The sequence below is a fragment of the Trachypithecus francoisi genome, unplaced genomic scaffold, assembly GCF_009764315.1.
Source record: "Trachypithecus francoisi isolate TF-2019V2 unplaced genomic scaffold, Tfra_2.0 Lachesis_group11, whole genome shotgun sequence".
Classification (NCBI taxonomy): domain Eukaryota; kingdom Metazoa; phylum Chordata; class Mammalia; order Primates; family Cercopithecidae; genus Trachypithecus; species Trachypithecus francoisi.
In genome coordinates, this window is record NW_022681456.1 from 19,161,889 (window position 1) to 19,174,314 (window position 12,426).

The following is a 12,426-nucleotide window of genomic DNA, read 5'->3' on the forward strand; positions in this document are numbered from 1 at the left end:
GCTGACTGATGCATTTCCTTCAAAAACATTTATAGCTACATACCTACCTGTTTTTTAACAACTGCATGGAATTCTGTTGAACGGACAGACCTTAATTTACAATTAGCATTTAATGAACTCCTATTACCTGTCTCTTCCTGGTGCCCGGTGTGATGCTTTGCAAAGATAGATCTAAGGACGCCCCTTTGGCAATATAATGTGGAGAGAACAAGTGGTCTCATCTATAACTCTGAACCTACACTGTGTGCTCCTCACCAGCGATTTCTGTAGGTTTATGCTGTGGCAGACGTATGAGCTCCCCGCATTTGGGTCTCAGTAGGAAAGAGGCATATTCGAGGACACCATGCTTGAACTGGTCTTAGAGAGGGGATGGGAGTGGGTTCAGAAAGATATTTCAGTGGCCAAAAGCACATGAAAGATGCTGTTTCATTAGTCCTCAGGGAAATGCAAATCAAAACCATATTGAGTCACCACTGTACACCCACTAGAATGGCTGTTATTATAAAGACCCAATAACAAACATTGGAGGAGATGTGGAGACATTTGAACCTTCATATACTGCTGGTAGGAATGTAAAATGGGGAAGCCACTTTGGATAACAGGTTACCAGGTTCTAAAAGGTTAAGTATAGAGTTACCATATGATCAGGCAATCCTACTCCTAGGAATATAGCCAAGAGAAATAAGAACATATGCCAACACAGGAATTTATAGGTAAATGTTCACAGCAAGATTATTCACAATAGCCACAAGGTGGATACAACCCAAATGCCCATCAACTGATGAATAAATAAAATGTAGTACATCCATATATGTAATACTATTCAGCAAAAAATGTGTGGTGTCTCACGTCTGTAATCCCAGCTCTTTGAATTGTCAAGGCAGGTGGATTGCTTGAGCCCAGGAATTCAATACCAGCCTGGGTAACATGTTGAAACCTCGTCTTTACCAAAAAATACCAAAAAAAAAAAAAAAAAATTAGCCAGGCACGGTGGCCTGTGCCTGTAGTCCCAGCTACTCAGGAGACTGAGGTGGGAGGATGGCTTGAGCCTGGGAGGCGGAGGTTGCAATGAGCTGAGATTGTGCCACTGCACTCCAGTAGGGGTGACAGAGCCAGAAACTGTCTCAAATAAATAAACAAATAAATAAAGTACTGATTCATGCTGCAACACGGAAGAACCTTGAAAACATTTTGCTAAGTGAAAGAAGTCAATCACAAAAGACTACATATTGTATTATTCCATTTATATGAAATGTCTATAATAGACAAATCCGTAGAGACAGAAAGTAGATTAGTGGTTATCAGGGGGAAGGGAGAGGGAAGAATTGGCAGGTTATAGCTAAAGGGTGTGGTGTTTCTTTGGGGGTAATGAAAATGTCCTAGCATTGATTGTGGTGATGGCTGCACACCTCTGTAAATATACTCAGCACCGTTTAATTGTGCACTTTAAGTGGGTGAATTGTATGGTTAGTGATAAAGCTGTTAACAATAAGAAGTGAGGAGGGAATGTCTTTTAGGTGAAGGAAATTGCAAAAGCGTGGGAGCAACGTCCAGTGCAGCTGAGGCACTGTGGCGAAACGGAAAGGAAATACTGTCATTCAAGAGCGAAAATAGGAGTTTTCATGGGATGTCTCCATCCAAGAGTGGGTACTGAGAATGCTCAGAGAAGCAATAGGATGATAACATCCCTTTTACGTTCTCACCTCCTTAACCCCTAGCATAATAAAGAATTATTCCCATTTTACAGAAGTAGACACAAAGGCTCAGAGGCCATTTTGGCCAAGATCTCTCAGCTAGAAGATTGGCCAGCTGAGAGTTCCAAACATTAGGAAGGGAGGCAAAATGCTTGTGGTGTTGGGGTTGAAGGCGTAGAGACTCACTGTAGGGCCCTAGGCAGCCCCTAGTTCGAATCTGACTTTCCAATTCATAGTTATAAGACTTTGAGCAAGCTGCTTTACATGCACGATTCCCAGTTTATCTGCCTGCAAAATGAGAGCCTTTATTTCCAACATGCTCATTACAAAAGGCTCAATACTTGATTTATGTTGGCTGGCAATCTCTCTAAGCTTCACTTTCCCCATTTCTACGAGGGACGCAAGGGTCCCTAATCTTGCCCCCGTTCTCAGGGCAGTCCTAGGGCTCAATAATAAAAATAAAGTAGGAAAAGGCGAGAACGCGACTGCCCTGTTGGCGCCACCCTTAACACCGAGCGGACCCGGCGCACATTAGGGACCGGCGCCCCCTGCTGCCTTCGCCGCTGTATTGGCGTCTCCAGAATCCGCCCAAGACCCTGCGCCTGTGCAAAAATGCAAGCGCCCAGGCCCACCCCTTGTGGGGTGTGACTTTGATTTAGCCACGCCTACTTCCGGACAGATCAGGCCGAGGTCTCAACCACATGACTGTGTTCCGGCTCGGCAAAGATGGCGGCGCCCAGGGCGGTAGCGTGAAAGTTTTTGGTGGAAGACGCTGTCCAGTCGTGTTGGAATCAAAACAGCGGGAACCCTGCGCCATGTCGCGACTGATCGTGAAGAATCTCCCGAATGGGGTGAGTGCAGAGGCAGGAGTTGGGAATCTGAAATGCGACCAGCCGGGAGCTGTGAGGTAGGGAAGAGATGCCTGGAGGTAATGGAACATTTTTTGCTCTGGGGCAGGACTCCGGGCCAATTCCGAACTGAAAAAGGGCAGGATCCTGGGCTTATCCCCATTTGATCCCGGGGAAAGAGGAATAGTGACTGCTTACGGTTTCACAAGCGGTTGTTTGGTACCTGACTCCTAACTCTACTCTTCCCGGGGAGGTGACAACTCCCACCTTGTGGCGAATGCCCTGCTCCCACAACCTCTTTCATTCGATCACTGTTTTTTAGTTGTTGACCTGGGACATTGTCCAACACTGTATTTATATTCCTCTCCCAGTCTGGAGAGTGTTGGGGAAGACATGGGGAATATTAATCTGCAGACCTGCGTTCCAATTCCCACTCCCATCCTTAGGGCAAGTAGGAATACGGAGTGGGTAAAGGGCTTTACAGCATTTATCTAGTAAGTGGGGAGTGGTGACCCAGCCATACTTTTTTGTTTTGCTAGAGCCCCCCCCAGCACAGAACTCGACACATGGTAGGCAAAATAGGTGAATGTACCTAATACTAGATGATTAGATGCGATGGGCTCGAATGGATCATCCTTTTTTCTCTTTGTGGCTGTTTTTTTTTTTTTTTTTTAAATGGATTACTGATCCATCCATCAGGTTAGACAGTGTCCCTTGATGCCCCGTTTTGTGGGATGAGGATTTTTAGCGTAGCTGCACTTCGTTTCCCTCCCAAATTCAGCTTTGTTGTGCTTCACTGTGTAGTTGATTCTCTTATCATTGTTTGTCTTATATCCTTTTTTTCTCTCTCTCTCTCTCATGGTTTTTTTGTTGTTGTTTTTTGTTTTGTTTTCTTTTATTTTGAAATGGAGTCTGGCTCTGTCGCCCAGGCTGGAGTGCGGTGGCGCAGTCTCGGCAGTCTCCAGTCACTGCAACCTTTGCCTCCCGGGTTCAAGCGATTCTCCTGCCTCAGCCTCCCAAGTAGCTGGGACTACAGGCATGCGCTACTACGCCCAACTAATTTTTGTATTTTTAGTAGAGACATGGGGTTTCGCCATGTTGGCCAAACTGGTCTCGAACTCCTGACCTCAGGTGATCCACCGCCTCGGCCTCTCAAAGTGCTGGGATTACAGGCCTAAGCCACTGCGCCTGGCCCCCATTTCTGTTTTAATGTTGTGAGTTTTTTCCTTTCCTTTTTTTCCCCCCTTTGTCAGGTGGGACAAAGGAACTTTGTAACACACGGTTTTCAAAATTCAAGCAGTATAGTAGTGTATATCATGAGTAGCAAAGTCTTTGCTCTGTCCTGCCTTCCCTCTCTGTCCAGGAGGAACTGTCTTCATTGATCTGTTTTTGGGACTCCTCACATGTATCTCTGTATATTCAAGGAGTGTACCTTTCTCCTTTTGACCTGCCTGCCCCAGTGACTATCTGCTAGGCCTCAACTATGAAAAATAAGGAATTTAGATCATCTGTTCCTCCCCTCCAGTGTTTGTAATATTTTTGTTTTTAATTCTCCTGTCATCATCTCTGAGCAGTATACTTAAAAATATCTATTTTACATGGCTGCACTTCCTTTTCTTCCCAAATTCAGCTTTGTTACACTTCACGGTGTAGTTGACTCTTTTATTGTTTGTCTTATCTCATGAATGAAAGAATAACAAAAACAAGGGCAGTTGCAGCTGACGCTTGGGTAGTTTACTATGTGCCAGGCACTGTTCCAGGTGCTTTAGGTAAAGTAACATTTAATCCTCACCTCATCCCTATGAGGTAAGTTTTATTTTTACATCCATTTTAAAGGTAAAGAAACCAAGATACAGAGAGGTACAGGGATTTGCCTGAGCTCACACACTGGTATAATTTATAGAGCAGGGACTGAATTGAGCAATCTTTTTCTAGAATTTGCATTCCGCACCGCTACACCTGACTCTCTCTTAGCATGATTGTCTGCACTAGTCTTAATTATTTTTCAACAAATATTTAGTAGTGAGTACTTGTGATATTGCCGACACTGTAGATAGAGGTGGATAAACCTGGGTCCTTATTTTTAACGGAACTTGCAGGCTAGCAGAAAAGAGAGGCACCAGATCATTATGATGCAAGGTGCATCATTGAAATATGAACAGGGTGCTATGGGATCACAGTGAGGGTTGGTTATCTTGTCTACCTAAGGCATCTAAGAAAGGCCTCTTGGAATAGGAGATGATTGAACTGAGAATGAGGAGTTAACCAGGGCCTGTCTTGGGAAATGTCACCCAGAGGGAACAACCAAAGTAAAACCTCAGAGGTGAGAAGGCTGTGAGGAGTTTGGCAAATGTGGTGCTGAAGAGGTTGGTCGGGGCAGATCTTGAAGAATTGCCTGTTTTCCTTTAGATGCTTGTCCTTGAGACGTTGGTGCCAGAAAGTCACCAAAAGGTTTTTGACAAAGGAATGATGGATTCAGACTTGAGCCTGGTCTCTCCCAGGCACTGAGGACTTGAATTCACTGTCTTCTATATTTCTGAACTGAGTCACAAAGCTTGATTCTATAGGCCTTGGGCAGATCATTTATCCCTTATGAGTTTCATTTTCTCCTCTATAAAATGTGGATAAAAATTCCTAACTCACAGTGTGATTGAGATTTTGATGAGATCAGTTAGTAAGAAGCTACCTCAGAAAATGTCATCTTCTAGTTGGACTGCCAAGGCCTCTAGCTTCTTGCATTTTCAAACTTGTTTTGGCTGTTGGTGGGCCCTGAATGTCCCCTCAACTCCACTACCACACACACTAGTCTCCCAGTATCTGCTTAGAAAACTGAGTTGTGAGGGTAGCCTGGCTGCAGTGAAGATGGTGAGAAGCCAGGAGCCTGTTTTCCATAGTGTGGGGCTTCTTGACCAAATTATAATATTAGTGTGTTAGTTTTTTAATGCAGCTATAGCAAATTCGCACAAACTTAGTGGCTTAAATAATCCAAATTTGTTATCTTACAGTTTTGCAGATCAGAAATCCTAAAATCAAGGCTTTATCAGGGCTGCAGTCCTTCTGGGAAGCTCTATAGGAGCATCTGTCCCTTTGCCTTTTTTCAGCTTCTAGAAGCACCGGCCTTCCTTAGCTCATGGTTATATACTCCAGTTTTGGAGCCAATAGGATAACATCTTCCAATCTCCTCTGTTTCCATCTTTTCTCATCTTCTTGCCTCCCTCTCGTAAGGACCCATGAGGTGACATTGGGCCTGGCTGCATAATCCAGGTCATCTCCCCATCTCCACATCAGTCACACCTGCCAAGTCCCTTTTGCCATGTAAGGTAACATATCCACAGGTTCCAGGGATTAGGATGTGGGCATCTTTTTGTGGGAGGCTTCATTGACAAAGATATATATAGCTTACCCTGCCTATTCATTCATTCATTTATTCCGACAAGTATTTATTAGGTATCTACTATGTAGCAGACATAATACTACTTCTATAACTGGTCTTATCCTCATAGGAGCCCCATAGGGTAGGAAGATGTCATCTGCAGCCATTATGAGTCATGATTTCCACATCAGTGAGTGGTTAAGGGACTTTCTCAAGGCCACACAACTCGTGCTAGAGTCACAGCTGGAACCTATTGTAGCTGGAAAAGCACACTCTGCCCCTCTTCATCTAAGGCCACCCTTAGAGAATCTCATGACCTCGGGTTTCCAGCCCATTTTGTCCCCTTGCTCTGGGGACTTTCCAGTTTGTCTCTTATTCCTCTGCCTCTGTCCTAGATGAAGGAGGAGCGTTTCAGGCAGCTGTTTGCCGCCTTCGGCACGCTGACAGACTGCAGTCTGAAGTTCACCAAAGATGGCAAGTTCCGCAAGTTTGGCTTTATTGGCTTCAAGTCCGAGGAAGAGGCCCAAAAGGCACTGAAGCATTTCAACAAGAGCTTCATCGACACATCCCGGATCACAGTGAGTGGGCAGGAGTGCCACCCTTACTTGCCTGTCGAGTGTGATGTTGTTTGATCTTTCACTCAACACTTGAGTTCAAAGACTGTCCCTCTTCACTTTGTGATGTCTTTGGTCTTCTTCCTCACTGATTCACACACTTTCATGTGCATACGAATCACCTGAGAGCTTGTTATAGCAGCTTCCTGGGCCCGTCCCCAGAGCATCTGATTCAGTGCATGGAGGCAGGACCCAAGAATTCACACATCCAGCAAGCCCTCAGGTGACACCCATGCCGCTGGTCTGAGGCACACACCTTGAGAACCACAGCTCCACCTCATGCATTCACGCATGCATTTAGCAAGCACTCAATGATGCTGGGAATTTCGAGAAAAAGGTGATATCTCAGCCCCTGTCCTCATGGAGCCAGCTGCCTCTGGGCAGGCAGGGGGCTGATAGGTCAGCAGGCTGCTTTGCTCAGTGACATCAGTGCTATGATGAGGTGAGCCCCAGGGACTGTGGGAGAACAAAGATCTCTAGCCTGACGGGGAGGAGTCAGGAAAGCTTCCTGGAGGAGGGGACTCCACTTCAGGTCACTCGTGTATTTAGTGACTTGGTAAAAACATCTCTAATGCTTTTTGAGAAGGAAAAAACAGATGATGGACAAATACATGTATGTCTCATGTGATCCCATTTAGACACAATCGTATTCCTCCATACATGTATGATAAATGCATAGAAGGCCATAGGATAGGATTTGTACCAAAATACTAATCATTCCTCTCTATGAGTGATAGGAATTGGAGTACTTTTTTTTAACTTTCATTGTACTTTTGTATATTATTTGAATTTTGTACCATGAGTACATGTCATTATTATAGAAATAACAAGCCTATTTTGAAAGTGTGCACAAAAGGGATTGTAACTGGCCAGGTGTGGTGGCTCATGCCTATGCCAGCACTTTGGGAGGCTGAGGTGCGAGGATCACTTGAGGCCAGGAGTTCAAGACCAGCCTGTGCAACATAGCAAGACTGCGTCTTTACAAAAATAAAAAAAATTAGCCGAGCATGGTGACATGTGCCTGGAGTCCTAGGTATTCAGAAGGCTGAGACAAGAGGTTCTCTTGAGCCCAAGGGTTTGAGGCTGCAGTAGGCTATGATCATGCCACTGCAGTCCAGCCTGGTCAATGTAGTGAGACCCTGTGTCTTAAAAAGGATTGCAACCAGATGGCAGCTCCTTCCCCTAGGGGCAGTGGTTGGTTGACCAGCGTCACCCTTAACCGTGGCTGGGAGTGGCTGGCAGTGGTGGATGCCTGAATAACAAGCGCTCTCAAAGTCCTCTCAGAGGAGTGTATTGGAGGTTTTAGGGCCTGAATGATGCATCAGCTCAGACTGGGTCTCCAGTACTCTTCCGTCCCTCCAGTGGTCACCCCACTGTCCCTATCACTCTAGAATTGTTCTCTGGAGCCAGATGAGCTCACTTTATGATAACTAACCTAAGGCAGTGTTGGGTAACGCTGGTAGCCACTGCCCCACATTGCCCTGCCCAGAGCCTGACTGAGTGCTTGGCCCAGGTCATCTCGCCACCCTGTAGAGTGGATGGTTAAGAACTCAGGTTCCAGAGCCCAGAGACCCCTTGAGTACCAGTCTTCACTCTGTCACTTACTACCTGGGTAACCCAGAGCAACTGACTTCTTGATGCTTCAGTTTCTTGATCTGAATTATAGAAAGTCGTAGCTGTCACTGATGTGAGAGGCTCAGTGTGTCAGTACTTGCAGAGCACTTTAGACAGTCCCTGGTATGTGGAAATCCTCAGTAAGTGGCAGCTATTACCATTACAGTATTACAGACTTATACTGATAGACTGTTAAAGTATCACATTCTAGACTTGAAGAAAGCCCAGGCTAGGGGACGATATGTAATCTACTTCAGCAAACTCAGCTAGGCAGTGGCAGTTGTCTAAAATGCCCGAGCTCCCAGGTGCCGAAGGGCAGCACCTAACACCTGGGTGCCATGGCACGTGTGAAAATCACTCTCTTTCCCACACAGGTGGAGTTCTGCAAGTCATTTGGGGACCCAGCCAAACCCAGAGCCTGGAGCAAACATGCCCAGAAACCAAGCCAGCCCAAGCAGCCTCCAAAAGACTCTACTACTCCAGAAATTAAGAAAGTATGTAAAGGGTCACTCTGGCCTCTGTCCTCAGTGCCAGCAGGGTAGTCACTCCCTTTTGGTTCCTGAAGATGGTGGGCCCTCCCAAGTCAATGCGGTTCTGTTTCCCAGCTCTCTTCATCTGTGTGACCCTCACTCTCTGTGCCTTCTGTTTTCAGAACGAGAAGAAGAAAAAGGTGGCAGGTCAACTGGAGAAGGTGAGTCTGTCCTGTTGCCCTAGAGGGAGGGAGTGTGGGCAGCAGGTGGAAGAGGGTGGAGACTGGAGAGGGTAGAGGTTGGGAGAGGGTGGAGGCTGAAGAGGGTGAAGAGGAAGGAGGCTGGAGAGGGTGGAGGCTGGAGAGGGTAGAGGTTGGGAGAGGGTGGAGGCTGAAGAGGGTGAAGAGGAAGGAGGCTGGAGAGGGTGGAGGCTGGAGAGGGTGGAGGCTGGAGAGGGTGGAGGTTGGGAGAGGGAGGAGACTGGGAAAGGGAAGAGACTGGAGAGGGTGGAGGCTGGAGAGGATGGAGGCTGGCCCTGGGAAGCAGAGACCTGTGCCTCTGGTCTCCCCTGGCCTTGTCTTCATGTCCTTTTAGTTTTGTCTGGTGAGGAGTCAACTCTGCCTTCCTCAGAACTGACCCAGCTGAACCTCGGGGTCCTCTAGAGGATGGGGGAAATGAGCTTGAGGGATCTTCTCACCCTCCTAAGAGTTAGAAAGATCAAGCCCCACCTAAGCCTTCTCTGCCTCTTCCTCTCCCTTTTTCCCGTGTTCCTGCTGCCCGGGTTCTGGTGCCACCAGCTGAAGGAGGATACAGAGTTCCAGGAGTTTCTGTCAGTTCATCAGAGGCGAGCGCAGGCAGCCACTTGGGCGAACGATGGCCTGGATGCTGAGCCCTCGAAAGGGAAGAGCAAGCCGGCCAGCGACTACCTGAACTTCGACTCCGATTCTGGGCAGGAGAGTGAGGAGGAGGGAGCCGGGGAGGACCTGGAAGGTGAGGGCATGGGGACTGTGTGCTCCATGTGCACGGACCTGTGCTTGCCATTGGGCTCATCGGCACTGGGGGCCCCTCTGTGCCAGACTCTAGGAGTCAGCCCTTGAGCTCTCCGGGGAGGGGGGGGTGATGATCCCTCTGCAGGTGCGTCTGCCTTCACTGATCCTACTTGGGTATTCAGTCAGTCAGTCAATCACTCAACAAATATTTCTTGAGCACCTACTATCTGCCAGGCATACTTCAGGCATTGGGACCATGTTGATAAGCAAAAGACAGAAGGATCTATTCACCCATGGAGCTGTGATTATGGTTGTGGAGAGGAACAGTAAGCAAATAAGTCCACTGTCGGGTATATCATAGGATGATGAATGCTACAGAGAGAAAGCAGGAAAGTGGGACAGGAGAGTTATCAGGGAAGGCCTCCCTGAGGAGGTGAGGGAGTGAGCCTTTGTCCTCAGAAGGGGTTTGTGGTGTCTGGGGAGGCCTGGTGGGCAAGGGAGCAACTGCAACACAGAAGAGTATTTGCTCGGTGGAGAGCTGGGAGTCTATTTGGGTCTAAAGGTGAGAGGATGTGCATTTAGTGCAGTTATGCCTGGTAATGTTTCTGCCCTAAGTTTACATCCGAGGAACTCAGGGGACTTGGTGGGACACGGTAGGGGAGGGGAGAAGAAACGGGTTCCAGGCAGGGGAACAGCAAAGACACAGAGGAAAGGAAAATGCATGGGCTTGAGGGGCTTGATGTGGGTTGGGATGGCTGGAGCAGGAGGAGACAGTGGGAGAAGCCCACGCAGCTGTCCCTGATGAGGAGCTTGAGTTTCACCCTGAGCATCCAGAAACCCCTGGAGGGTGTCAAGCAGAGACTGACCATCCTGTACCTACTCTGAAAAGTGTCATGGAGGCTGCCATATAGAGAGAACTGGGAAGATATGGCTGGTGGCAGGGAGCCAGGAGCTCAATGTGTGGCACAGAGAATATCAAAGCTGCAGTAGCCCCACCCCATTTGGCACTGCTAATCAGAGGACTTATGGGGGATGCTGGGCACAGGGGCCATGGACGCAGTGTGGTGAGGACACCAGGGCGTGGGGCCTCAGGCCTCTCACTAGGAGGACCATCTGCCATTTGCTGCCTCCGAACTCTGGTTTGCTCATAGCTATCACTGATCTCAGCCTCCCTGTTTTTCCAGAAGAGGCAAGCCTCAAACCGAAGGCAGCTGTGCAGAAGGAGCTGTCAGACATGGATTACCTGAAATCCAAGATGGTGAAGGCCGGGTCGTCCTCTTCCTCGGAAGAAGAGGAAAGTGAAGATGAAGCCGTGCACTGTGATGAAGGGAGTGAGGCCGGGGAAGAGGCTTCCTCCGCCACCCCAATCCTGCAGGAAAGAGACAGCAAGGGTGCAGGCCAAGAGCAAGGGATGCCAGCTGGGAAAAAGAGAGCACCGGAGGCCAGAGCTGAGGTGCGTGTGTATCCCGCAGATGCCAAGGGAGGCGGTCCGCTCTCCTGCTTGCCCATGGTCCCCACCGCTCCTCTGTTAGAAGAGTGGAATGTTGGGGAAAGACGCAGCTCTGCAGTCCGAAGGCTTCCCGATCTTGGCCCTGCCGCTTGCTCGCCGTGTGTCGTTTCTGCATTTCTTTTCTGTTTTTATTTTTATTTTATTTTATTTTACTGAGATGGAGTCTCGCTCTGTCGCCCAGGCTGGAGTGTGGTGGTGCAATCTCAGCTCACTGCAACCTGCGCTTCCTGGGTTCAAGTGATTCTCCTGCTGTGATTATAGTCATGCACTATCACACCCAGCTACTTTTTTGTATTTTTAGTCAAGATGGGGTTTTGCCATGTCAGCCAGGCTGGTCTCAAACTCCTGACCTCAAGTGATCCACTCACCTCAGCCTCCCAAAGTGCTGGGATTACAGGCATGAACCACTGCACCCAGCCTCTGCATTTATTTTCTGTTGCTAACCTGGAGAGGTCACCTGCCTTCCAGAAATTGCCTATAAATAGGGTGACAAATTATTATGCACACTAAGTTAAAAGTGAGATGCTAGTCCAATGGGGTGCCAGGCTGTGGATGTAGTTACTGCAGGTCTAATGACTACAGATACAGTGACTAATTATCCTGGGCAAACTGGAGCAGCCCAGCCCGGTCAACACACCCACATCCCACCAATGGGGCGGGAGTGAGCTGAGTGATGGCTCTGAGCCTTTATCCTTTGTATTTGGTAACAACACAGGCAGAGGGGTGCAGAGCAGTCATCAGCAATAATAGGGAGGATCAACAGCCTGCGCTACACACTAGGCACCATGCCTGCCATGCCGTTGCATTTCATTACGATCTTGCAGGCAGGTATTGCTCTTGTTCCATTTTACAGATGAGGAAACTGAGGCCTGGAGAAGGAAGGTGCCTCAGCCAAGGTTGTGGCGGGGAAGTGGTGGGTTCAGGACTTAGCCCCAGGTCTTTGGGGTTTGAAGTCGAGATCATAAACGTGGGCACTTCCCTGGAGGTCAGCCAACTCGTCTCCGACCTGGGAGTCCTCTCTGCATCAGAGACAGAGCAGTTTTACATGTTGTCCAGGTCCCTGTTCCCTCCTTTCTGTGAAGTATCACTTCTCTCCCTGCCTAGCCCTGTATTTTCTTTTTTTTTCTCTCTCTTTTTTTAAGACAGTCTTGCTCTGTCGCCCAGGCTGGAGTGCAATGGTGCAGTCTCAGCTCTCTGCAGCCTCTGCCTCCCAGGTTCAAGTGATTCTCATGCCTCAGCCTCCTGAGTAGCTGGGATTACAGGCACATGCCACCACGCCCAGCTAATTTTTGTATTTTTAGTAGAGATAGAGTT

At 48.1% G+C, this 12,426-nt stretch overlaps 1 protein-coding gene across 1 annotated transcript in view; it reads left to right on the forward strand.

Moving 5' to 3' along the window:
• Positions 1-2,368: 2,368 nt before the first annotated feature.
• Positions 2,369-12,426, forward strand: part of RBM19 (RNA binding motif protein 19) — a 141,437-nt gene continuing 131,379 nt past the window's right edge. The window contains exons 1-6 of the mRNA XM_033220479.1: positions 2,369-2,545; positions 6,311-6,493; positions 8,518-8,637; positions 8,796-8,834; positions 9,411-9,603; positions 10,787-11,055. Of these exons, the coding sequence (XP_033076370.1) occupies positions 2,396-2,545; positions 6,311-6,493; positions 8,518-8,637; positions 8,796-8,834; positions 9,411-9,603; positions 10,787-11,055 (954 nt within the window). The 5' untranslated portion in view covers positions 2,369-2,395. The remainder of the gene's footprint in view (positions 2,546-6,310; positions 6,494-8,517; positions 8,638-8,795; positions 8,835-9,410; positions 9,604-10,786; positions 11,056-12,426) is intronic.